At 46.6% G+C, this 27,180-nt stretch overlaps 3 protein-coding genes across 4 annotated transcripts in view; 2 read left to right on the forward strand and 1 right to left on the reverse strand.

Moving 5' to 3' along the window:
* LOC129358988 (latent-transforming growth factor beta-binding protein 4) overlaps nt 1–4,642 on the forward strand; it is a 33,864-nt gene extending 29,222 nt beyond the window's left edge. Inside the window, 11 exon segments of the mRNA XM_055028296.1 lie at nt 37–230; nt 309–380; nt 459–587; nt 661–801; nt 1,083–1,149; nt 1,151–1,233; nt 1,569–1,664; nt 1,894–2,062; nt 2,136–2,425; nt 2,521–2,673; nt 2,817–4,642. Of these exon segments, the coding sequence (XP_054884271.1) occupies nt 37–230; nt 309–380; nt 459–587; nt 661–801; nt 1,083–1,149; nt 1,151–1,233; nt 1,569–1,664; nt 1,894–2,062; nt 2,136–2,425; nt 2,521–2,673; nt 2,817–2,959 (1,537 nt within the window). The 3' untranslated portion in view covers nt 2,960–4,642.
* Nucleotides 4,643–8,768: 4,126 nt separating this feature from the next.
* On the forward strand, nt 8,769–13,054 carry LOC129359423 (estrogen-related receptor gamma-like). 2 transcript variants are annotated; one of them, XM_055029044.1, is made up of 8 exons: nt 8,769–8,878; nt 9,483–9,681; nt 9,812–9,950; nt 10,375–10,491; nt 11,043–11,150; nt 11,231–11,392; nt 11,500–11,772; nt 12,716–13,054. In XM_055029044.1, the coding sequence occupies exons 1-8, from the start codon at nt 8,838–8,840 to the stop codon at nt 12,952–12,954; spliced, it is 1,278 nt and encodes a 425-aa protein (XP_054885019.1). In that variant the 5' UTR covers nt 8,769–8,837; the 3' UTR covers nt 12,955–13,054. The 2 variants fall into 2 exon arrangements, with proteins under 2 accessions (XP_054885019.1, XP_054885020.1); XM_055029045.1 differs by having other exon boundaries at nt 9,815–9,950.
* Nucleotides 13,055–13,827: 773 nt separating this feature from the next.
* On the reverse strand, nt 13,828–24,215 carry shkbp1 (SH3KBP1 binding protein 1). Its single transcript, XM_055028887.1, has 17 exons — nt 24,038–24,215; nt 22,983–23,036; nt 22,854–22,899; nt 22,650–22,782; nt 21,847–21,927; nt 20,519–20,689; nt 20,363–20,453; nt 20,093–20,283; nt 18,971–19,086; nt 18,799–18,886; nt 18,563–18,679; nt 17,531–17,701; nt 17,304–17,459; nt 17,118–17,214; nt 16,444–16,628; nt 16,256–16,358; nt 13,828–15,193 (listed from the first exon to the last, which is right to left on the reverse strand). The coding sequence occupies exons 1-17, from the start codon at nt 24,091–24,093 to the stop codon at nt 14,506–14,508; spliced, it is 2,544 nt and encodes an 847-aa protein (XP_054884862.1). The 5' UTR covers nt 24,094–24,215; the 3' UTR covers nt 13,828–14,505.
* Nucleotides 24,216–27,180: the final 2,965 nt, after the last annotated feature.

Below are 27,180 nucleotides of genomic sequence, written 5' to 3' on the forward strand. Positions count from 1 at the left end.
CTCCTCCTCCTCCTCCTCCTCCTCCTCCTCTGGGTTCCAGGACGTTTCTGCGGTTCTGCAGCGCCTGCCTCCGGCGCGGCCCGGTGAACTGAGGGATTGCTACTACAACCTGGCGGCAGGCGGCTGCAGCCTGCTGGCGTCCAACACCAGCCAGCAGGAGTGCTGCTGCACCGAGGGGGAGGGCTGGGGGAGGGGCTGCCACGCCCACCCCTGCCCCGCCGCAGACACAGGTGGGACCTACAAGACGCACCTGGCTGCATTGCCCCAGTTGCGTTGCTGCGTTCTTACAGCTGCCGTTTGTGTTGCAGCTGACTTCCTGTCCCTGTGTCCCAGTGGGAGGGGCTACGTGACGGCGGGATCGGTCGCCTTCAGCTACTCAGGTACTGTGACCCGCCGTGTCTCACCCTCTGGTTGGCGTAGCCACGGCGGCCTCTCAGCCCCCTGTTGTGTGTCTCCAGACGTGGACGAGTGTAAGCGCTTCCACCCCGAGGTGTGTAAGAACGGCGTGTGTGTGAACAACATCCCGGGCTACAGGTGCTACTGCTCCAGCGGCTTCGTCTACAACTCCGCCCTGCTGGAGTGCATCGGTACAGACAGGCGGGGTCGGCGGGTCGGCGGCCGCGCCCGACCTCCGCCCGTTGACCCGTTTCCCGTCCGCAGATTACGACGAGTGTGAGGAGGAGAGCTGCGTGGACGGCGTGTGTGTGAACATGGAGGGGTCGTTCTACTGCAGCTGCCCGCCGCCGCTGGTGCTGGACGACACGCAGAGGGCCTGCGTCAACGCCTCGCACCTCACCATGGGTACGCCTTCCTCCCTCATCCTCATCTTCATCAAATCAGTCCGTATCGGTGATCAGCGATGAGTTTCGTCCAACATGCGGCGCTCAGGTTGCAGCGGAGGGAGAATAAAACTCCAGTTTTCAGGCCTCAGGTCCTGATGGAGCAGAGAAGCTGAATCTCCTGCTGCTGCTTGGATTTATTTCTGTTTAAATCCGTAACGTTTTCCATGTTCACCTTTTATTTCTCCCAGCAACTGTTTCTGTTTAAACCCAAACTGTTCATCATGTTTGTGTTGCGTCCAGATGAGAACCTGTCCGTCTGCTGGCAGCACGTCAGCGCCGACCTGCTGTGCCAGAGTCCTCTGCTGGGGGCAGGTCACCTTCGTCGACTGCTGCTGCTTCTACGGCGAGGGCTGGGGGATGGGCTGCGCCCTCTGCCCCGCCACCGACTCAGGTAAGCATCGCGCTGCGGGGCGGCCCGCCTGCTGCGGGGCGGCCCGCCTGCTGCGGGGCGGCCCGCCTGCTGCGGGGCGGCCCGCCTGCTGCGGGGCGGCCCGCCTGCTGCGGGGCGGCCCGCCTGCTGCGGGGCGGCCCGCCTGCTGCGGGGCGGCCCGCCTGCTGCGGGGCGGCCCGCCTGCTGCGGGGCGGCCCGCCTGCTGCGGGGCGGCCCGCCTGCTGCGGGGCGGCCCGCCTGCTGCGGGGCGGCCCGCCTGCTGCGGGGCGGCCCGCCTGCTGCGGGGCGGCCCGCCTGCTGCGGGGCGGTGCTCACAGCCGTCTGTCTGTCTGCAGAGGACTACGCCTCTCTGTGCAGCTCGTACTCTGCAGCGGCGTTCCCGGGAAGCTTCCCAGACTCCGCCGGACCAGAAACCGGGCCGGGGCGAGGAGGTAAGATGAGATGATGACCTCATCAGGCTGTGCAGCATCTGCCTCCAGCTGATTGGTTTTTCCTCCAGACAGCAGTAGCAAACCAGGGCGGATTGGAGGAGATCGATCTGCTCAGGTCTCAACATGGAGACAGTTTTAATTAATATAAAGAACTTTTGTTTTCAAAGTTGAACTGAAGCTTTTTTCATAAGGAAGTTTTGCGGTTCTTGATGGTCTCCTGGTTTTCCAGCTGCCCCTTTCAGTCCGGAGTTCTTTCCTGCAGTGCCGCTTCCCGGCAGAGATTTCAGTCCAAACTATGACGACTACTCGCCAGCAGGGGGCAGTAGGTCCGGCTTCAGGGCCAGGCCGCCCATTTCCTTCGGCCCGCCGGACGACACCTACGGCGGCTCCGAGTTCAGGTGAGGCCAGCGGCGCCGGCCCCCGACGTCCGGCTGCTCCTCGTGTTTTCTGACGCTCCGATGTTCCCATCAGCCCCGGTTTCTACCCAGAGGGAGACTATGGCTCCCCGGACGGCTCCGTGCCCAGGACGCCCACCTTCCGGCTCCCTCCGGACCCCCGGTCCGACATCGCCTTCGCCGCGCGGCCGCTACCTCCGTCCAGATCCGACCCACCGCCGCTCAGCCTGGCGCCACGGCCCGGACCGCCGTACGATGACCGGGAGGAGGGCGGAGACTTCAGGGGGCGGAGGCCGGGGGCGGGGCTTCCTCCGTTCACTGACAGAGAGGGAGGTGGAGGCGGCGGGCCACGCAGGGTGTATGAGAGTAAGTCTGAGGTGGAAAAACTCCTGAAAACATGACAACTGATCTGGAAACGCAGCCTGGAGGTCAGGTGTGAATGCGTTGTGTCGTTCTTCCAGGACGCTACGAGACGCACGCCAGCCTGAGTGCCGCCGAGGATTGTGGGATTCTGCACGGCTGTGAGAACGGCCAGTGCATCCGCGTTGCTGAGGGATACACCTGCGACTGCTACATGGGCTTCGAGCTGGACCTGACCTCCATGAGCTGCATCGGTACGTAGCGCCGCCCCTCCCTGTCCTGCCCTGCCACTCCCCTAACTGCCCCTCCCCTCCCTGCCCTGTCCTGCCCCTCCCTGCCCCTCGATGCCCCTCGCTGCCCCGCGCCGGCCGTCTGTAACTTCCTGTCCGTTTTCCAGACATTAACGAGTGCGAAGATGTTGCCGCGCTGCCGTTCCCATGCGTCAACGCTCGCTGCATCAACACAGAAGGCTCTTTTCGATGCGTCTGCAGGAGAGGATACGTCATGTCGCGCAGACGCAACCACTGCATCGCTGCTTAGACCCGGTGGGTCCTGCAACCCGGCCGATCTGCCAGCGGCTCACTGGACTGCCATTCTGTTGTGGAAAATGTATGAATTACATGAGATAACCTGCTAAAAGCAGGAGTTTTTATAAAGTTTACATTTAAATCATCTGTCAATTCCTTTACAGAATGGAACAAATTTAATATTGTTAGCCAGAGAAGTTGACACAAGAAACAAACAATTATCACAATAATAGAATTCAGAGCTTCAGATGTTTCATAAAAACTCTAAGCTTAAAAAAGATTCATTCAGATGTTAAAGTTTAAACAAAATATCTTCTAGTTTTTGATTAAATATTTTAATGTTGGTAATGTTGCTAATATTTAATTGTTTCTAAGGTTTTTGTTTTTGTGTTTCAATACACCAAAGTCATTCAAGGGTAAAAAATGAGTACCTGAAAACATTTTGTTAGTTTCTAGCAGTTAGCTTACGAGCTAACAGAGAAAACCAGGAAGTATTAACATTAATGAGTTCCTTAGGAAATCTTAAGGTCTAAAATTAAAGCTACAGTAGCTGAAATACTTAGGAGAAACATTTAGAGATCAACCACAAACTATTGAAATGAGCCGTTTGTTTGTTTATTAGCTCGTTGGCTGAAGTTAGCGCAGATGCTAATAAGCTCAAACATGTTACTGTAAAACCTTTGAAATTGATTAAAAGTGTCATTGTGAATATAATTAGTTTTTAGCACCAGCGCTAATCAGTTAGCAAGTTATTTAATCTAAAAAATCAAAAATCCTAATATGTTCACTCCTTTATTATTCCACTAAGACTATTTTTCTCTGAAACGTTTTTAGTTACCTGCTCAGTGGAAATACATTTTCAGGCTAAAAGCAGGAAGTTGTGACTGAACTCTGTCACCATGGTGACGTTTCAAAGAGGAAAACTTAAAAATCAAATCTGCTCATTTTATTTTAATAAGCTCATTTAAGTTGTTGAATTGTAAATAGTTCTGGCTGTTATTACTGTTTAGCATGTTAGCTAATTTGTTTTAGCAATGCTCTTGGTTTCCATAGTTACTAGTCCAAACATAACCATTTTATTGTATATATTCTTATTTCAACTTCATTTCATTTTAAATGATTTTTTTCAACTAACATTTTTCATTAAATTTGTACAGATCTAAATATGAACTGATATTCTACCAAATATTCAACATTTTCAGTGGAAAACAGTGTGAGTGATGTAGTTCCATTTCTATGTTCAGTTGGTTTTATGTTGATGTGCCTGCAGTATTTGTTCCACAGCAGAAGTTTGAAATGAAAATGAAATGTGTGTATAAAACTTTTCAGTATGTGATATTATACTAGGTCAAATGTCATAAGCTTTATTTTTTCTCTTCAGCACATGAAGGTTTAAGTGAAACATGCACTGTCTGCCAAAGACCAGCTTCCTCACTGAAAACATATGTTTGGTTTATAAATGGTTTTATTTTAAAGTTTGATCAAATTTTTTGTATTATTGTTTCTATGATGAGGACTGCAAATACATTTGACCACAATAACTCTTAGGTGTGTTGTTGTGGTTTTTGGTTGTTTTCTTGACGTGTTTAGGAATAAATCAAACTTTCAATATTTTAAAGTGACTATAAATAAATTACTGAAGGTCTGAGATGTTTGCATCAACCTCTGTTAAAACGTAATAAAAGATAGTAGCTACCATGAGGCTAATCAGTTTTTATTATATTTGATAGTTTTATTATATTTGATCTTCAGCAGCAGGACAGATTAAAAATAGTTGAAGGTTGTATAAAGACAAGAACCTCTTGGAGGAGAGAGTTGCAAGAATGTCAGCATTGATTTGTCATGATGCATTATTTTTCTCTCCAGTTAAAAACCATTTTTATAAACCTGCAGCCATAAGAACAGATGAAACTTGCTACGATAGCGTTAGCCTGTTAGCTGCAGCCTAGTTGTTGAGTCACTGCAGGTGATTCTCTCGTGCAGCCTGGTTCTAATCTTCCACCTGGATCCATAACCTTAATGCTCACTCTGTTTATGCAGATCTATGTCTCTAAACCACTTTGAATTATAGGCCAATCCCGCGCTCACACCGGCCAGTTTTAAGAGGATTAGCGAGGTCCAGGTGCTGCACGGCCGAACCAATGAGCCAGCGGAATATCAGCTTTCATTTCCCAGAACAAGCAGCGCCGCGTAAATCTCAGCAACGTCCCATCCAGAGCCACTGCTTGGATGAAAACAGACTGTCACTGGACTCAACCAGCAGCGACACTGTCAGAACGGGCGGTTTGGGTGAACTGGTTCTTAGAAACCCAGAGGCTTTTAATGGACCGAACAAACTCAAACCAGTTTGAAGCCAGGTTTCAAACTGGTCCATCAGTAATATCAGCTTCAAACTGAAACTTCTTGAGCTGGTTTTTAAGCATCATGTTATCTTGGATTTCTCAAGCTATCAGAATAAGTTTTAGCTGAAATGACCAGACCTTCCATACATCAATTAAATCAATAAATCAGTTGACTTTATTTTTTTATAACTGTACTTCCTACGTTCACCCAGCAGGTCTTGATGCTCAACTGTATTTTTCTGCCTGGTTGTTCATGTTGCTAATGAAATGCGACTCCATTCGTTCCTCTGTGTGAATGATTTACGCCTCCAAAGCGACCCGCATGCACCGAAGACGTAGCCGTCACCCAGGATGAAGGTTAGGAAGGGAGGCCCAGACTTCCCTCTCCCAGCCGCTTGTTCCTGCTCTTCCAGGGAACCGCTCGGCGTTCCCAGGCCGGCCGAGAGACATCGTCCCTCCAAGAAGCAGCGGCTCTACTCCCAGACACCCTTCGGAGAAAACTGGGTTTTCACCAAACGTTATTTACATTCTGGTTCCGAACTGAGTGCAGCTGGAACCGGGTCCGGGCTGCGAAATGTTTGGACCAGGGCAGAGAAATGTTCCAGAGTGGACCTTAAGCCCTGCAGCGATGTGGGTCACAGGGCTGACTCAGAGCCACTCTGACCCAGATCTGACTGATGAAGATGAGGATGAGCGGGTCGGGTGAGCCGGGTCTCAGAGTCCAGGATATGTTTGCTCAGGTTAGCCTGCTGCTCACTGATTGGCTGCTGAGACAATCAGTCCTTTCCAGTCCAAACCTGCAGGTTCTGATGGTTCAGTTAAAGATCAAACATGGAGGAAAAACTGGTTGTGTTTCTGAGCAGCGATGCTGTTAAAGCCGGACGAATAAGAAAACGATGATTTCACCAAATGGAGACTTGGGCTACAATGAGTTCATTCATTCATTCATTCATTCATTCATTCATTCATTCATTCATTTAGACACCAAACCTTTTATTCCCTGGTTTTCTGTTTACTGCTGGTTTGGTTGATTAGATTTATAGTTTCAGGATTCTGGATGTGTGTTTGCTCGTCATTGGTGATTTTGTCGCCGTCTTCAGATGAAAAAGAATCAAATCAACATCAGAAATGATTGATATTAATTCAAATGAACGGCTGAATGACTAATTAATGACACTATGAAGAGCTGCCACTCGCATCTGTTGATATTCTCTGATAGTTTTGCTTGCGGTTCTGTACGTATTCAGAGGAACTTTGACCCGCGGGTCGGGCGGCTCCGTGTCCGGGTCGGACGGACGGACAGACAGGCGGTCCAGTTATGCAGCTCTTATGAAACAGCAGATGTAGGTGAGGCTGATCCCAGAGCGTCTGACTGTAAGATTAAAACGACTGTTTGTTTCTCACCTGCTGCAGGAACTGCAGCCTCAGCAGCTGCAGCTCAAAGCAGAGAACCTGGAGCTCCTGGTTTCACTGGTTTCACTGGTTTCACTGGGAACTCCGGCAGTTCTTGAAGGTCTGAGATTGGACCTGCCGCCACAGTTTACCAGTTTTTACTTTCAAGGTCAAAGTTGATGAACTACTGGACAGAAAAATGACAGAAATTTAGAGTTTAGACCCTAAAAGTCCAAATGTGGTTTTTCTAACAAACATCAACACAATCTAACAAACTCCTAAAATCACCTGAAGTCAAAGGTCAAGCTGGAGTCCAAAAAGACGTAGTTCTGATCAAGTCCAGATATTGAACTCTGACATTTTAGCTACGGATTTGTTTTCCTGGACACTGTTATGGCGACAAGACGTGACCTCATCGATGGCATTAGCAACAATCCTGAGTTAGCAGCAATGCTAACATTAGCTGCATCATCAACCGAACTGAACGTAAATTAATCAAATTAAAAACATCAACAAAACTGGAGCAAACAAACCGAGAGCAGCAGAAAAACACTGAGCTAAAATCCAGCAGAACCAAACAAACAATGAAACAAAAAAAGAAGAAAAATGTAGAGATTTTGTGCAAAGAGCAGCTGATCATATTGATCACATTGATCACGTTGATCATATTGATCACATTGATCATGTTGATCATGTTGATCATATTGATCATATTGATCATATTGATCATATTGATCATGTTGATCATATTGATCACGTTGATCACGTTGATCATGTTGATCATATTGATCACGTTGATCACGTTGATCATGTTGATCATATTGATCATATTGATCATGTTGATCATATTGATCACATTGATCATGTTGATCATATTGATCATGTTGATCATGTTGATCATATTGATCATATTGATCATATTGATCATATTGATCATGTTGATCATATTGATCATATTGATCACATTGATCATGTTGATCATATTGATCATATTGATCATATTGATCATATTGATCATGTTGATCACATAGATCATATTGATCATATTGATCATGTTGATCACATTGATCATATTGATCATGTTGATCATTTGATCACATTGATCATATTGATCGTGTTGATCATGTTGATCATATTGATCATGTTGATCATATTGATCATGTTGATCATATTGATCACGTTGATCACATTGATCATGTTGATCATATTGATCACATTGATCACGTTGATCATATTGATCATATTGATCATGTTGATCATGTTGATCATATTGATCATATTGATCATATTGATCATATTGATCATGTTGATCATATTGATCACATTGATCATGTTGATCATATTGATCATGTTGATCACATTGATCATGTTGATCATATTGATCATATTGATCATATTGATGATGTTGATCATGTTGATCATGTTGATCACATTGATCATGTTGATCATATTGATCATGTTGATCATGTTGATCATATTGATCATATGGATCATATTGATCATATTGATCATATTGATCATATTGATCATATTGATCATGTTGATCATATTGATCATGTTGATCACATTGATCATGTTGATCATATTGATCATGTTGATCATATTGATCATATTGATCACATTGATGATGTTGATCATGTTGATCATATTGATCATATTGATCACATTGATCATGTTGATCATATTGATCATATTGATCACATTGATCATGTTGATCATATTGATCATATTGATCACATTGATCATGTTGATCATATTGATCATGTTGATCAGATATCGTCAGTTTTTCGGTTTTAAATATAAATGATAACATCTTACTGTAAAATGAAACCTTGTTTTCTGAATAATTATTGTGTATTAATATTCAAACTGTTTGTGGAGTGTTTACTAAAATGATGTAAATCTTTTTTATTGTTTATTGTCTGAATTTTCCTCCGGCTCATTTTTCCTTCAGTGATTAATGTCTGGATGTTATGCAGAGGATGAACTCTGACCTCTGCGGCCTACATCTGTCACTGTCCCAATCGGAGGAGATGAACAAGAAGTCTGCTGGGATCTGATTGGCTGAGGCGGCAGGCCCCGCCCCCTGCCGCCTCCGGATAAAAGGGTCGGGCCCTGGGCGGCTCCACATGGGGCCGCAGACCCGACCGGGTCAGGATGGAGCTGAAGGACTTTGGACGCTTCGTCGGTTCACCGTGGTGAGTTCAATGAACTTCTGGAAACTGGAGATCTGCAGCTTTAACGGCTTAAACAACCCAGAGACAAGAAAAGTGAAAATTTACTGAACTTTTCATGACAGAAACACATGTTGACCGTTACCATGACGACGACTTTGAGGCCTGCAGGCAGCCATTAAATATAAAAATGGACGAAAATATTTCAGAGCGATAAAAGATTTAAAACGTCTTGATATTAAGACGTCTGGACAGAAACAATCATATGATTGTAAAACTATAAAAATGTTTGCAACTTATTGCAAAAACATCAAAACTTAATTATTTATTTATTTATTTATTTATTTCAGCTCAAACGTTTGAAATATAAACATTAATGTTTGTAAATATTAATAAACTGCAAAGAGAGGTTCATAAGTTTTACTTTTACATTTGTTGTCGTTTAAAAATAACTGTGTGTATAAATGTATTTTAAGAATCGTCCCTGATGGGTCCCTCTGATGGGTCCCTCTGCTGGGTCCCTGATGGGTCCCTCGCCCTCCTGCAGCATCTGAACATTTATTGAATCATTTTTCTCTTTTCTTTACATCAAATACATATAAAGTTTTTATTTTCTCCGTCCTCTCAGCCCCCTTCGCTCCTCCTCTTCCTCCCAGTCCCCCCCCCTCTGTCCCTCTTCGCCGCTCTTCCTCTTCTCCAGCCCAGCCTCCTCTTCCTCCTCTTCCTCCTCTGGGGACCAGACTCCTGACTCTCCAGCAGGGTGCAGTTCCAGTGGCAGCCCTGCAGGCGGCGCTGTGGAGTTCCAGTCGGACTCTTTCTCGGTGAAGGTAGGAACCATCAGGACTAAAACATTTTCCGGTTCTGCTGAAACTCCGTAATCCAGATTAGATTCAGGGATTATTTGTTTTCACATTTACAAATGAAATGAGACTGCAGCGTCTACCTGTTGTCCTCCAGCAGGTGGAGTGCCGGGCCCCTGTGGGCCCCTTGGGGCCCAAACGGCTCTGTCTGGTGTGCGGAGACTTTGCTTCTGGTTTTCATTACGGGGTGGCGTCCTGCGAGGCCTGCAAGGCCTTCTTCAAGAGGACCATCCAAGGTGACCTTCATCATCCTCATCAGCAAGTTAGCCCATAATTATTTTCAATTATTCATTTTTAAGATCATTTTGAGTGTTAATCAGTTTATTTATAGCAAAAAACGATGGAAAAATAACTAAGTGATATAACAATGATAAAGATCATATTTTATAAAGTCAATCGCTGACAGAGCAGAAACCTGCTTGACGGCTCCGTCTGATCCAAACCGACACGGTTCGATCCAAACAGCAGGGCCGTCCTCCAGGGGGCCCCGGGGGGCCAGTCACCTTCCTCAATAAATACAAACTGAAACATCAGTGGAGATTTTCACTGGCCCATTGGATCCCTGCCAACAGAACCGCTGCAGCGGCAGAACCGCAGCAGCGGCAGAACCGCTGCAGCGTCTTTTCATTTCTGAATGGCGTTTTGTTTTCTGGTTCCAAGGCAACATGGAGTACAGCTGCCCGGTGATGAAGGAGTGCGAGATCACCAAGAGGAGGAGGAAGGCCTGCCAGGCCTGCCGCTTCCACAAGTGTCTGCAGGCCGGGATGATGCGGGAAGGTAAGGCGGTTCACAAGGGCTTTGGTACCATCTGGTGGTCGGCGTGTGAACTACACCTGCTTCATAGATAAATACGTTGAGCAGATCGCATTTAATCTCACTGATAAAGTTAAATGTTGTGCAATAAAATTCATTTTCTAAATGTTTCTTCAGCCGATTTCCAGCAGTCTGCTGAAACAGAAACCAGTTTGATTCAAAGGCCCAAAGCAGCATCATTAAAGCAAACATATTCCTTTAGTGCCTGGCATAGCTAATTAGCACCATGCTAATTAGCATCAAATGTATATCCTCTGATTAATTTAACATCTAAGTGACAGAACAAAACAATTGTTGTACGATTGAATCTAACTTCAGGCTTTAAGGTCAAAGTTTACATCCTGTTAAATTAGCAGCTTTTATGAAACTTTAATGGGAAATTTGATCTGGAAGGAAAACTCAGACATTAATAATGAGACAAAATGCCTCATGACGTGATCCCGCTCCAGTTCAGTGAGCGGCTCCATCAGAACCAACGTCGCATCAAAGTTCTGAAACGCTGTTTGTGGGTTCAGGGGTCCGTTTGGACCGGGTCAGAGGAGGCAGGCAGAAGTATCGGAGGCGGGTGGAGACATGCGGGGTTTCCTGCGGTAAAGCTCCGTTCAGCCTGCCGCTCGGCTCCAGTGAGTTCCCCAACGTTCCCTCTGAAGGCTCCCAGTCCGCCCAGAGTTCCCAGTCTGACCGTCCCATCCGTCTGTTTCAGGGAACAAGCTGATCTCCCATTTGCTGCTGACAGAGCCCGCCCCGCTGGCAGCCAATCAGGACGACTCGACCGACGACGGCAGCCTGCGGACCCTCCTGACCCTCTGTGACCTTCTGAACCGGGAGCTGCTGGTTCTGATTGGCTGGGCCAAGCAGATCCCAGGTAAACAGGGTCTGAAACACTTTCACATTCCTGAAGCAACCAAGACGGATCCCAGTAGAGATTCAGTTCTCAAACCGATCCGTCTGACGCCGCGCTGCTCCCCCCAGGTTTCTCTGAGCTCTCATTGGTGGACCAGATGTCGCTGCTGCAGAGCGGCTGGATGGAGGCGCTGCTGGTGGGCGTGGCCTGGCGCTCGCAGGGCAGGCTGGGGGAGGAGCTTGTGTTTGCAGGGAACCTGCGCCTGGACGAGGCTCAGTGCCAGGCCGCCGGGCTGGCTGGTGTATACCAGGAAGTGCGCCACCTGGTGGGCAGGTACCGGGCGATGAAGATGAGCCCAGAGGAGGCGGTGACCCTGAAGGCCATGGCGCTCACCAACTCAGGTACAAGCGTTTTAGGCGGCATAACGCTGCCATCACAGCTGATCTGAGTCTGGATTCCTAACGACCCGAAATACTTTTACTGATGTAACATGTCACCATGGTGACCTGCCTGATCCAACCTGCAAACACTGAACAGCTACAGTGCAGGAAAAGGGACAAAAACCAGCCTCTCTGCTGCCACCTGCAGGTTGAAAAAACACCTGCAGATTATTAGAGCGGGTCGGACCCACATCAGAACCAGAACTGCAACCTGCTAGTGGTTCTGGTTCTGTTGGGTATAAACAGAATTAATCCTGCCTGGAAGCAGGAAACTTTTTCAAACAAAATCACAGAACAAAATGTTTTAACTGGATCCCAGTGAAACCAGCAGAACCACCAATCAAAGCAAACTGGACTTTAACAGCATTCCTCCCGCTGAGTCACCATAGCAACCAGTGACTCAGCATTTCCCGGATCTGCAGATTCTTCCCACTTTGAAAGTCAGGGAACGTTACTGTGATCCAACATGGCCGCAGAGCCAACATGGCCGCAGATCCAACATGGCCGCAGAGCCAACATGGCCGCAGATCCAACATGGCCGCAGATCCAACATGGCTGCAGATCCAACATGGCCGCAGATCCAACATGGCTGCAGATCCAACATGGCCGCAGAGGAAACCTTTATTTTATGTTGCTTTTAGCACAACAGATTAAAACTGATGTTCATCGGTTTGGCTCAATGTCATAAATAAACTTTGACTTGATAAAGAAATGGCCACATTTCAGTGTTTCCACTATAAACGGGGATTTTTTCATAGAAAAGTTGCGTTATGATCAGATTGCAGTGACACTCCCTGACCAGCAGGAGGCGGTGGTGTCACCATGAATCAATAACTGATGATTGTGATCAGCTGGCTGTCTGTTGTGTTTGTGCAGTAACTGACCTCTGGTTCCGGTTCTTCAGATACCGAACCGCCGGACTCTGCGGACTCGCTGCAGCGGCTGCAGGACGGCCTGCAGGAGGCGCTGCAGGACTACGAATGTTCCCGCGGGGCGCCGCAGCGGGCGGGCCGCCTGCTGATGAGCCTCCCGCTGCTGCGGCAGAGCGCCGCCCGCGCTGTGGAGGACTTCCGGCGGCTGCACCGCCAGCGCCGCTTCCCCGTCCCCAACCTGTTGCTGGAGATGCTGGACGCCAAGAGCTGAGCGGCTTCTGCTCACAAACCGACCCGCTTCATGTTTCCTGTGGAAAGTTTTCATGAGCTGCTTCCATTTTTATCAGGAGAAATAAATCTAAACTTTTACAACAAAATCTGTTTTGTGTTTCATCGAACCGTTTCAGAACCAAAAAGGTCCAAACGTCACAGAAGTGATGCGTTCAAAGGCTTAACGTGAATTTATGTTTTAATATGAAAGGAGAGAGTGCACTACACAATTGTTGTTTAGTAAATTAAACTAAACAACAAACGTTTAGTTTAATTTAGAGGTCACTGAACTGGTTCAGATCACTGAGCTGGTTCGGATCAATGGTTCTGGTTCCGGACGGTTTTCTGAAGTTTCTAACCTCATTAAAGAAAGAACGTAGCAATCTGTTCACAGCTGGAAAGATGGCCGCCGCCGTCCATAGAGAGATTCTAAACAGCACAGAGACTCGATCAGAACCAGACGAAGGAACTTTTCCTGCTTTGTGTTCAGGAGCAGAATTAAGACACGTCTCCCTCAGCGAAGTGGAAGTCGGATAAAAAGCGACGTGACGATTCAGACTGTAGATGCTGGGAAACGATCGGATATGTACCCAATTTAGTTACACACAAAAAATTGATTTTTTTGTGTGAAAAGTTCAGGGTGTTGTTTGTGAGCATAAAGTTCATTAGATGAATCTAATGAAGGCTGGATCATTTTGCTCCCTCACTGTCTGAGCTAAATTAATAAACACTTCCACAAATGCCGGTCTGTTAGGTCTCCCTTCTCCATGTTCTTTCTTTCTTTCCTTCTGTTTTTAAACAGTTTATGATTTTAGACTGAACTATTAAAAAAACATAAAAAAGACTTCGGCAGCGATCCACTGCGCCAAACCAGTGACTCCATTGGTTATTTAATCAGCTGCTGAACTGAAATTATTTGGATAAAAGTGCCAGAGAGGGAAGTGGCAGAAATACAGAAAAGTATATTTATGTTGTACTGAAGTAGTTTTTACATACAAAGTGTCTTTCTTCACATAAACTTTCTGCTGAACTGCAGAGACACCAAATAAACATCAGCTTCAGCATCATAGAAACCTTTTGAATAAATACTTCAGAGCTTAAACAGAGCATTTTTTTCTTTTGCTGGGAACTGATGGTGGCAGAGAATCCGACAGGACGCCCTGCTGCCCCCTGCAGGCTTTAAATCAAACTCCAGGTAGAAATTATAAAAATAAATCTGTAGAAACCGGAGCAGAAAACTGTCAGATATAAAAGTTAGAAATGTCACAAACACCATCAGCCGAGTCCAGTCCGGTCCGGTCCAGTCCGATCCGGTCCAGTCCGTCTTTTCCCTCAGGTTCTGAGTGAAATTAATTAATGCAGTGACGCAAAAACCTTCATCCTGATCTCTGGACCGGGTTTGGTTCTGGAGAATTCCAGCTGCAGCGTTCATTCCTCTGTAGTGCCACCTGTTGGAGAAACGTAGTTCATCCAGGAATCTGAACGTCTCAATTTGGTCGGCCAATCAGAAGCAGGTCTGGTCGGCCAATCAGAAGCAGGTCTGGTCGGCCAATCAGAAGCTGGTCTCGTTCATGTGTGGTTTGGGGCTCGACGGCGCCGTCGCTCCGGTTCCCTCTGGACTCGCCGGACTTTCTGGTGTCGCTGCCGCCTCAGCGGGCGACGCTGCAGCACCACGGCGAGGAGATGCGGGGGTCAAGGGGCGGCTTGGACTGGGCATGGAGGAGGCGGGGCTTGTGGGCGTGGCCCTGCGGTGCGAGGAGGAGGACAGAGGGGAGGCAGACATGGAGGACGGCGTCCCTGGAGTGTAGCGGGTTCCGGGGGACACAGTGAAGCTGGTGGGGGTCCGCAGGTTGAACCTGGCCTCCAGCTCGCTGCAGACCGCCACGCTGCGCCTCATGCCCTCCGACCACGGCGGCGCGCCGAAGGCCGAGCTGGCCGCCGCCTCGGGGCCCTTGGCCAGTTCCTGGCAGCGCTCCACGAAGCTGCCGCGCCGGACTCCCTCCCGGTCCCGCTCCGGATGGTACCGGGGCGCCTGGGGGCTCGGGCTCTGATGGTGGGCGGGGCCATAAAGGCCCTGGAAGCTGGCAGACGGGGCGGCGTCTCTGGGAGCTCTGCTGAGGGGAGCCGCGGGCGGAGTCTGTCGAGGGAGGCTGCCGCTCAGCGAGGCGGACGACCCCGACACTCCGGGCGAACCGCGGAAACGGTCGGCTCGGAAACTGTTGCTGAGCTGAGATTGGAGGCTGCAGAGACAGGAAGTGACATCAGTAAGCTTCCTGACTGACTTTAAAAGGTTTGTGAAACCCCGAAACGAAGGAAGGAACCAAGGAAGGGTCCTGAGTGGTGTGACAAGCACCTGTGTGTGCGTGTGTGTGTGTGCGTGTGTACTTGTTTCTAGCACATATTGAGGACATTTTTCACAGCTGTCACCAGTGAATTCAGGTCATTTATGGAAGTGAGGCTTTTTTCTTAGCTCTACTGGTCAGATTTAGATATTTGGTATGTGTTCAGTTCTGGTTAAGATTCAGGTATGAAATAAACTAGTAATGGTTTAGGAAATGTCTGGTTTAGGCATAAATGCACTGAAATGTGCCCAAGTCAAGGAAAATGCTCAATGTGAACAGACATGCGCCCCCTATCTTCCTGCTGGAGTGTAAAGAGCTGAATGCCGATGACGACTAATATCATCAACAAAACATAATATGTACGCCAGGGATGCAGCGCTTTGCTACTAATTGTCCACACTACAACTAAATAAAGTCAGGAAAAAGTTTTAATTCAGAAAAAAATAGCGAGGGAGAAGGAGTAGTTCAGTTATGCTAGCTTGACTTTGGCAAAAATAACATGCAGACATGAAGTGGAATTTCAGTTCAGTGAAAAAATAACAAAAGATGACCCACACACCAAATGGCAGACCACGACCGTGTTAGCTTGGCTAATAGCCGCAGTGGCTAATCTACCACAAAATAAACATCAGGCCTGAAAACATAAAACTGCAATGGACTGAATGTTCCGTTTGTGTGAGAAATATTTCAGGTGTCTTTTGGTGTTGAATCCTGATACATTAGTTGAGCTGTTGTCAGTCAGTTGCTATGGCAACAGGTCTGCATGTACCACAGCCAACAACGAGAGCAAGAAAAAGGAAGAGTTTTGAGTTGTTCTTCAACGGTTTTTCTACAATTTTTCCCTTTGGTGTGGAACATAGCACTAAATGAATACATCTCCAGGTTTCATTTAGTTAATGGCTCCACCGCGCCAACACTCAACACGTATGTAGAGGTAGGTGTGTGTCTTTGTCTCCCTACCTGCAGGTGGAGGCTCTGGGCGTGCTGTCAGGCGTCCGGGTCAGAGCCAGGTCACACTGATCCAGGAGCTCCAGCAGCTCCTCCTCCGTCGGCCCACCCAGAGCTGCCGCAACAAAAACACCTCGTCATCCCCTCTGACCAATCAGAGCGCTCACTCTGATTGGTCACTTGCTCGGGGCGCCACTGACCTCTGATATCGACCTTCCCGGCGATCTCCATGGCCGTGGTCAGGTCCCACATCTGGATGCTGCCGTTGCCGTGGCCGCTGAACAGGTAGCGGCGAGGGCGCGAGCCGATGCGACTCGAGCCCTCGCACTCGTGGACCATGAAGGCCGTGATGGACGTCCCGTCCACTGAACGCACCTCACACACCCTGGAAAGACAGCTGCTGTCAACAAACCCAGAGACCGCTCACTCTGGAGGTGGTGGAAGTGGATGGGCTTCATTAACTGAAGCAGAAAAATTGCTTCATCTGATCTGCACTCTTTAAAAAACTCTTTTTTTATCCAAATGAATTAATATTCTGTCTAGCAGCATCTTCACATGCTTCACTATTTTTTTCAGAAGTTTGTGTTTAATAAAAACTTGTTTCTTCCATAATTCTTTGACAATCTGAACTAAATTGATCAGTGAGACACATCAGCTTCAGTCAGTCTTTAAACATTTAACACCAAATAAAACTTTGAGGTGAAATTTCCTTAATGTTTGATATTTTTTTCTTCATTTATACTTCAATCCAGATTTGGTCCGGATCTAACAGCTGATATCAGATGAAAGCGTCGCCATGATGAAACCCCCAGCTGCCGGCCAATCGCCTCTTGGCCGCCTATGATTGGTTTGATGATTAGGAAACGTCCCTCACCTCTTCCCGTTTGACGACAGCCGGACGTAGAGCTTATCCGTGTCCGGAACGACTCTCTGGATGAACACCTGCTGGTCGTCCCGCTCCCCGTACGGACCTGGAACCACACAGACCTAGCTCAGCACAACCCTACAAAACCAAACCAAACCAGTTAGAACCAAACAGAACCCAGTAGAACCCGCTGACCGATCTCGGTTCCGGCGCTGCAGCCTCCGTGTCCGTCCACATCGTCCAGACTCAGGATCTTGAAGGAGGTGAGTGGAGTGGACCCGGGCTGAGTGGAGATCATCCCTCGGAACCGGGTCACAGTCCAGGTCCGAACGTGGTTGTTGTCCGCACAGACTGGAAAACACAGGGGGGAACCGTCAGAACCTGGTGCCGGCGCCTGGACCCTTCAGAACCGGGCTTGGTACCTGAGATGAGGTGTTTCTCAGACAGCATAATCTTGGTGACGGGACTGCGGTGGACAGAGAAGGTCTGGAAGAGCTGCGGACCGGAACCGACCGTCTCCGGATGCTGGACGATGACCCGGACTGTACCAGAACTGGTTCCGTACGCGATCTCGATCCAGTTCCCGCTGTCACCTGAAAACACCACGGTTCTGATTCTACTGGAGATTCGTTACAAAACAGTGACAAGTGTTGATGTGATGCTGATGTTGACCTGCAGGTGGCAGTGTTTCCTCCACCTGACCCGCTGCTGCCCCCTGTGGCCTCCAATAAAACTGGAGCCATTTCAAATCTTTAAAGATTAAAATTTTGTGTCTAATCCGTCTGCTTATTTAATATAATTTTTGTTCTTTTGGATAAAATTTAATGTAAAAAAATAATTACAAATATTTAAATATTTTTAATTAAACTTTCTCTCCTTTAATAAGTGATTCTAGTTTTTAATGCCGCTGTTGAATTCTGGCTTTTATCAGAGATGGATAAATAAATGAAGTCATTTTTAAGTTTATTTCAAAAACAATAATATTTTGATTCATATTAGAGTTTAACAAATAAATTAATTTATTTTCTTTAAATATTTTCGATTGATCCAATTAATCATTTATAACAACTTTGTTTTATATTTCATTACCTTTTTCTTTACAGCTTTTTATTTTGGTTATAAAATGTTTTATCAGTTTTATATGTTTTCCTTTTTATTTAATTCATTAAATTATTCTTCACACTTCTTTTACATTACAAACCTTAAATTTTATCGCAGGGAGAAACTCTGATCCCATCTAACTGTATATTTTTTATATTTTTATGCGTTTATTATTTGATGTTTAACAGCTGAAAGGTTCACATATATTAACATTTCCTTTTTATTTGATGTTTTTAAATCCAAAGGCCTGATGTGATGCTTTTATTCTTTATGTAGCCGTGGATGTTGTATTGCTCCATTCGGTGGCTGTGTGTCCTGCCCAGTCCTCCCAGTATGAGTGCTGTGAGCCTTACTGGTTTTGGGGGTCAGGTAGACGCTGAGGGCGGTGATGGCGTCCTCCGTCGGGTCCCTGTAGAGCTCCGTCACCAGCAGGTCGTTGTCCTTCATCCTCAGAGGAAACTTCTGGACGTCTGACGGAGACAGAAGCGTCAGCTACCTGTTGCCATGGCGATGGACTCGGACCACGTTGCCATGGCGATGGACTCGGACCACGTTGCCATGGCGATGGACTCGGACCCGCCAGCCTCACCGATGTAGTAGATGGATCCGTTGTTGCAGCCCAGGATGAGGAAGGACCCGGCCGTGTCGTAGCTGCTAATGGGAACCACATCCTGGTTCTGCAGAGAGACGGGAGGGGGCGGGGCTTATCGCCTAGCAACCCACATCGGACCTGAAACCGTCCGGAACCCGACTCCACCCACCTGCCAGTGCTTGGTGACGGCGTTCCAGACGCCGACCTTCCCAGTGTGGCTGGTGGCGATCAGCTGGTTACCAACGAAGAAGAGCGCCTCGGCCGGAACGTTGAGGCTGAAGACGCCTGCAGGGGGCAGCACACGCATTTACAGGCCGGTTCTGAGCTTCTGCTCAGATCTGTCCCGGTTCTGCTCAGATCTGTCCCGGTTCTGCTCAGGCCTGATTATCATCAACAAGCCTCATCCCAGTTAGGCAGCAAGAAAGAAACCATTTCAATGATTCTCATCGTCCAATCAGAACAGACCTGCTCTCAGGCAGGAAGAAGAAAAAACATGGAATCTCTGAAACTCCATGTTTCACAGACTCCATGTTTCAGAGACGTACTACAGATCAGACAGACAAAGATCTCCATCGCCATACGACAGAGGAGCAAACAGATCCTGGTCTTATTCTCCTCGTCGATACTCAGCAGTTCAGGAAGACATAAATCCCTCATTTCCATGGACAGACGAGGAATTTTCCTAAAGATTCGTTTGACTTTCTTGTAGATATCATACACTGAAGGTGATATGTGCCTCATATGGTGAGAAGTTTTGAGGAAGAAACTTCAAAACTTTTCACATAAATCGGTAATTAAAACTACAAGAAGGCTTTTGTTTGTTTGATTCTGATCAAATTAGACTTTAGAGTCAATATTTAAAAAATAATTTTGAGGCGATATAAAAATTATTTCTAAAAATTCTTATTAAAAAGAGAAAAACATGCAATCTACAAAATAAGAGCAAAGAATGAAAACTGAAAATATATCAAAAGAAATTTAAAAAATACTTCAGATAAAAATGTATATTTTATAAGGCAAACCCACTGAAAACTAAAATAAATGTTAAAAAAGTTAAATAGCAAAAGTAGAGCTGAAATACAAAGTAAAATGATTAAAAAATAAAATAAAAATTGAAAAAATTTTCAAAGAAAAAATAAAACTGAAGAAACAAAAACAAAACAATTTTTTTAAAATGCTATATTAATAAAAAACATTATAAAACCCGTTAAGACATTATTTTTAATTCTAAGCATCATAGAAATGTAAACTGGAAACAAAGATCAATAGAAATGTTTTTTACTTCCAGTACCGATTTCGTTCCCGTTGCCGTCGGGACAGATGGACCAGAGGATGATCTCCGTCACCGAGGCGACGGCCACCATCTTGTCGTTGTCTCCTAGCGACCCGCCCATCACCTTGGCGTTGAGGGCGACTCTGTCGATCACGCAGTCGAGGCGCGGCGAGGTGAAGACCTGCTGCCAGCCGGTGGATTCCTTCATCCTGATGGCAGGAAGGACAACCTTCACTTCCTGGTTCCGCCCGCCAACCGGCCAATCAGAGCGCAGCATGAGCCGCTTACCTGTAGCAGACGACAAACTGAGCGTACGCCACGGCGATCCAGTTGTGATGGCCGCAGATGATCCGGACCATGCCGGGATCCGACGATCCTCCTGCAGAACCGCAGAGTTAGCAACATCACTTCCTGTAGAGCCGTGGCGGCGGCCCGACCCGCTACCTGCAAACGTCCTGTCCTCGGCGCCGGTCCGGCCCAGAAGCCCGGCGTTCCCCAGGTTGGGTGGCATCGTGTTGCTGCGTCGGACCGGCGCCCGCTCCGCCGGCCCGACCCGGCCCGCCATGAACTGGGACCCGGCCACGCTGTGGCGGTTCCGACGCTTCGCTGGGTACACTGGGGAGACAAGGGCACAGATCAGAGCGGTTCTGGATCAGAGCGGGTCTGGACCAGAGTGGGTCTGGACCAGAGCGGGTCTGGACCAGAGTGGGTCTGGACCAGAGCGGTTCTGGACCAGAGCGGGTCTGGATCTGGACCAGAGCGGGTCTGGACCAGAGCGGTTCTGGATCACAGCGGTTCTGGACCAGAGTGGGTCTGGACCAGAGTGGGTCTGGACCAGAGTGGGTCTGGACCAGAGTGGGTCTGGACCAGAGCGGGTCTGGACCAGAGCGGTTCTGGATCAGAGCGGGTCTGGATCAGAGCGGGTCTGGATCTGGATCAGAGCGGTTCTGGATCAGAGCGGGTCTGGACCAGAGCGGGTCTGGATCTGGACCAGAGCGGGTCTGGACCAGAGCGGTTCTGGACCAGAGCGGGTCTGGATCTGGACCAGAGTGGGTCTGGACCAGAGCGGGTCTGGACCAGAGCGGTTCTGGACCAGAGCGGTTCTGGACCAGAGCGGGTCTGGATCTGGATCAGAGTGGGTCTGGACCAGAGCGGTTCTGGATCTGGACCAGAGCGGGTCTGGATCTGGATCAGAGTGGGTCTGGACCAGAGCGGGTCTGGACCAGAGCGGGTCTGGACCAGAGCGGGTCTGGACCAGAGCGGGTCTGGATCTGGATCAGAGCGGGTCTGGACCAGAGCGGGTCTGGACCAGAGCGGTTCTGGACCAGAGCGGTTCTGGACCAGAGCGGGTCTGGATCTGGATCAGAGTGGGTCTGGACCAGAGCGGGTCTGGATCTGGACCAGAGCGGGTCTGGATCTGGATCAGAGTGGGTCTGGACCAGAGCGGTTCTGGATCTGGACCAGAGCGGTTCTGGACCAGAGCGGTTCTGGACCAGAGCGGGTCTGGATCTGGATCAGAGTGGGTCTGGACCAGAGCGGGTCTGGATTTGGACCAGAGCGGGTCTGGATCTGGACCAGAGCGGGTCTGGACCAGAGCGGTTCTGGACCAGAGCGGGTCTGGATCAGAGCGGTTCTGGATCAGAGCGGTTCTGGATCAGAGCGGGTCTGGATCAGAGCGGTTCTGGATCAGAGCGGTTCTGGATCAGAGCGGGTCTGGATCTGGATCAGAGCGGGTCTGGACCAGAACCGGCCTGCTGGTGGTCCGGCTGTACCTGCAGGAGGCAGGTATCCGTTGAACAGAACGTTTCCGCAGGAGGACCGGTCCAACTCGTCACACAGCTGCAGCTTTCGCACTGAAACAGATTAAAAAACGAGTTAAAGATCATCCAGAGCAGCGCCCTGGTGGCAGCGGGTCGGTTTTTCCTCTGGAAGGATTTTTGCTGGTTTTTTTAGCGGTGTTGCATCACCATGGCAACCAGGTTTACAGCTGATTAGCAGTTCAAATATTAGCTGAACTTTGACCCCAGATAGTTGGAAGGAGGCTTCCTGGATGCAGAGAGAGAATTTCAATGGGTTTCTTCCATCATGACGGGCAAAACGGTTTCATATTCATCAGGCCGTTCAGCGGAGCAGGATCTGATCCCCGACTCCAACATCTCCACTCATCCTGCCAACCAGACTGATTTAAAGAGGAGCAGCAAAAGCAAAGGAGGCGGATTAGCAGCAACACCTAACAAGGTATGGTGCCATTTAACTTCCCTTTAGGACAAATGAAGTAAGTTTGGACTGAACTGAGCGGTTCTCTTGTTTCCAAGCAGAACCAGAACACAAATCTAAAACATAAGATCTATGTTTAGCTGGAGAACACTGTACAGAACCAGAAGCCTCAGGACCAAACGTGACGCCCGAACGCAACGTTTCCTCATGCTGACCTGAGCACGGTGGAGGCAGCATCATGCTGTGGGGCCGTTTTTAGACATCAACCTGATCTGAGTGTGTGACGGTTCCTGTCAGCAGAACACCTGCTGCAGTGAAGGGAGTGAATACTTCAGCGAAACGTCAGAGCGGCTCTCACCCAATGGCGTGATCCCGTAGAACTCGGCCTCGTGCATGAGCATGTGCACGTTGATGGAGCGCGGGTACAGCTCTTTGCTGCGCAGGAAGTTGAGAATGGGAGCGAACAGTGACGGGTCGCGGTCGATGAAGATCTGAGGAGAGAAACGGCAGCGTGACGAAGAGGAAGACGACTCAACCAGAAAACGAGTCCAGGAACACTCACGGCTCCTTCGTCATCTTTCAGGGTGGAGATGCGGCCGCTCAGCAGGCTGGAGAACAGGAAGAGGAAGAAGAAGAGTTCAGGAAGCTGGCCTTAGGCTGAACGGAGATAAATAAAGTCAGGCTGACTCACCTGGAGAAGAAGGAATCAGGAACCCAGGTGAGCGTCTGCCTGGAGGTACTGAACCTGTAAAATGTTACAGAACCCATCACTTTATTCTTCACGGATTTAATTCATTAGTTAAATTTAAATCACCTGAAACATCAGGTTCTGAGCACCGCTAGTTATGCTAACCCTGATCACTGAGAGTGACTCCACTATTGCTAAAACACTAGCTCAAATTAGCATAAGCAAGCGCTGAAGCGCTAAACCAGAATTTAGCATAAGATAATTCTAAATTAAAATGGTACTGAATGCACGTAATGCTAAAGCAATATTCCATGTGGTATTTAAATGAAAGAATTAGCTCGTCTGTTAGCGCATTAGCGGAAGCTTTCCGACACGGGGTTTAAGTTTTAGCACTGAGTTGAACTGAGTTCCCTCTCTCCTCCTTTCCCTCCATACTCAGTAAGTTTCTGCTACTCAAAGTAAGATCCATTTTTCACAAGGTTGACGTCAGCAAAACGTCCTGCAGTCAACCAAATACTGTAATATTAACAAATCTTCATTTTCCCACCAACTTTGGAAAGTTTTCATGCAGACAGGAAGAGGAAACTGCTTCATGTTGTCAACATAAACTAAACCTCCAGTTCCTCGTGTCAACAGCAGATCTGACAGGGAAAATTTCTTAAAGTTCCATTATCGGACAAGGAAATAAGACTCATTTCTGTGCAGATCTAAGGCATTTGTAGTTTTTAGCATAAAGTGAAATATGAGCTTTATGTTCCATCTGCATGCGTCCATTTTCGGACACAAAATAAAACCCAACCAATTTTGAATTATAACTTAATTTGTTTTTATTCAAACTCAGAATGGAAACTTGGGGTAATAAAAAAGGTGTGAATCAAACAATTCTTTATATAAACCCTGACTGTTTCCTTTTATGTTTTTTAAAACGTTCTATTTTAGATAAAGAGAGAATTAATCATGAAAGGATGTCAAGCTGTCCGACAGTGGAACCCGCTACATTAGCATAGTCTCATCTCTCCAGCTAACCGAGTTAGCCCTGAACTTCCGGTGCTCCTCACCTCTTCCCACCGACATTCAGGTGGATAATATCCCCACTCTTCACCGGGGAAGACATTCTCCAGAGACCCAGTGACTCGGATAAATCCAGAAAAATACGAATTTAATCCATTTTCTGAGCAGAAAGTAGCTCAACAAAGCACTTCCTGCTTCGCGCTGAACGGGGGAGCTAAAGCCGGAAATGAGCTGCGGACAAACGGACCGGGCGAAACTCCGGACCGGATTTTCCATGGTTCCGGACTCTGACCAGAGGGCACTTAAATTATATATATTTCTTTTATTACAGCAAAATTATAACTTGTTTATAACTTGTTTTTATTCAACCTCAGAATGGAAATGTTTCTGGTATGTCCAGAAACAAGTTTTAATCAAACAGGAAACAAGTCCAGCTGACTCCTTTGGGATGATGACGTTTTATGATGAATAAGGAAAAAAGTAAATGTCTGGGTATCTGTAATGAATAAATCAGTGAAAATTACAGCCATGTGTTGCATGTGAGCAGGTGTCGGTTTCAGATCTTGTGTTGTTTCAGCAGATATGAGCGGAGATGCTCCACTTCCTTCTGGCGTGTCGGACATCTTCCTCCTCCCTGCTGGGTTCCTCTTCCTCCCATTATCCGGCTGCAGTGTCCACAAACACCCAGCCTGGAAAACACCTCCAGGTTAAACATAGAACAAAACCAAAGGAAAAATACATCACTATCACAATTACCTTTCTTTACGCAATCAATACAAAATTAATTTCTTTCACAGACCCACAATAAAATCAACCCTGACAGCCTGGTGGAAAGTTATAAAAATCTCTAAAACATCATTAAATCCTTGCAGATACACTCCAATCTGGCACAGATTATATAAATCGAACTGGTATTCATCACAGGCAGAAAAAAAAATCACTGAAATCCATCATATTTTCACAATGATCAATGTATATCTTTCAGTGATTTGGTTCAGAGAACTGGAGTTTGGAAGGACAGTTTCTCCTCTACCAACGACTTAAACACATCATCAAATTCAAAACATAAACTATTTATTGGAAACACCAAAACTATTAGCTGAATGAATGAAAGTTTCTTATGCAAGAGGTAAACTCATATCCAGATTGTATAAATGAATTTCCATAACAGCAGCAAATGGGAACTGATGTGTCGTCTCTGCAGACTCTGACATGTTCTCCGCCACCAGCAACCAACTCACAGCTGATCCGGTCTGAAACAGTTCGCAGGTCCCACATCACTCAGAGAACAATGTTTGAAATGGGTTTCACCAAGTCCAATTACACAAAGAGATGGTCTCACTATTCATCCGTATCTGGAACTCATTTCTGTAATTCCGCCACACACTCCAAAAAACCAAAATATTGACTCAATACAGCCTCTTTCACTTACATATTTTCCAAGAAAGTTTTATTAACCAGTTAATTAAATCTGTGTTTTTTCAGATTATTGTTTCACCTCACACACACAAACACACATAAACACACATAAACACACACAAACACACATAAACACACACAAACACACACAAACACACAAACACACATAAACACACACAAACACACACAAACACACATAAACACACACAAACACACATAAACACACACAAACACACAAACACACAAACACACATAAACACACATAAACACACACAAACACACACAAACACACACAAACACACACAAACACACATAAACACACACAAACACACAAACACACATAAACACACAAACACACACAAACACACACAAACACACAACACACATAAACACACACAAACACACACAAACACACATAAACACACATAAACACACATAAACACACACAAACACACACAAACACACAAACACACATAAACACACACAAACACACACAAACACACACAAACACATAAACACACACAAACACACATAAACACACAAACACACACAAACACACACAAACACACAAACACACACAAACACACACAAACACACATAAACACACATAAACACACACAAACACACAAACACACATAAACACACACAAACACACACAAACACACATAAACACACATAAACACACATAAACACACACAAACACACACAAACACACACAAACACACATAAACACACACAAACACACACAAACACACACAAACACACACAAACACACACAAACACACATAAACACACACAAACACACATAAACACACATAAACACACACAAACACACATAAACACACAAACACACACAAACACACATAAACACACACAAACACACACAAAGACACATAAACACACACAAACACACATAACACACACAACACACAAACACACATAAACACACACAAACACACATAAACACACAAACACACACAACACACATAAACACACACAAACACACATAAACACACACAAACACACATAAACACACACAAACACACACAAACACACATAAACACACATAAACACACACAAACACACACAAACACACATAAACACACACAAACACACATAAACACACACAAACACACACAAACACACATAAACACACATAAACACACACAACACACACAAACACACACAAACACACAAACACACATAAACACACATAAACACACATAAACACACACAAACACACACAAACACACATAAACACACATAAACACACACAAACACACACAAACACACATAAACACACACAAACACACATAAACACACACAAACACACACAAACACACACAAACACACATAAACACACATAAACACACACAAACACACACAAACACACATAAACACACATAAACACACACAAACACACACAAACACACAACACACACAAACACATAAACACACATAAACACACATAAACACACACAAACACACACACACATAAACACACATAAACACACACAAACACACAAACACACATAAACACACACAAACACACACAAACACACACAAACACACACAAACACACATAAACACACAAACACACAAACACACATAAACACACATAAACACACACAAACACACATAAACACACACAAACACACACAAACACACACAAACACACATAAACACACATAAACACACATAAACACACACAAACACACATAAACACACACAAACACACACAAACACACATAAACACACACAAACACACAAA

The sequence above is a fragment of the Poeciliopsis prolifica genome, unplaced genomic scaffold (assembly GCF_027474105.1).
Source record: "Poeciliopsis prolifica strain line A6 unplaced genomic scaffold, Auburn_PproV2 SCAFFOLD004, whole genome shotgun sequence".
NCBI classification, from domain to species: Eukaryota; Metazoa; Chordata; class Actinopteri; order Cyprinodontiformes; family Poeciliidae; genus Poeciliopsis; species Poeciliopsis prolifica.

Excerpts from the sequence above, each read along its gene's own strand:
- LOC129359423 (XM_055029044.1), top strand. The coding sequence starts at position 8,838 with ATGGAGCTGAAGGACTTTGGACGCTTCGTCGGTTCACCGTG. Across the intron at positions 9,951-10,374 it reads CTTCAAGAGGACCATCCAAG|GCAACATGGAGTACAGCTGC; the intron begins GTGACCTTCATC and ends TCTGGTTCCAAG. Across the intron at positions 11,773-12,715 it reads CATGGCGCTCACCAACTCAG|ATACCGAACCGCCGGACTCT; the intron begins GTACAAGCGTTT and ends CCGGTTCTTCAG.
- shkbp1 (XM_055028887.1), bottom strand. The coding sequence starts at position 24,093 with ATGTCTTCCCCGGTGAAGAGTGGGGATATTATCCACCTGAATGTCGGT. Across the intron at positions 20,284-20,362 it reads CAGTTTGTCGTCTGCTACAG|GATGAAGGAATCCACCGGCT; the intron begins GTAAGCGGCTCA and ends TCCTGCCATCAG. Across the intron at positions 15,194-16,255 it reads CCCAGAGCCTCCACCTGCAG|CCTCCAATCTCAGCTCAGCA; the intron begins GTAGGGAGACAA and ends CTGTCTCTGCAG.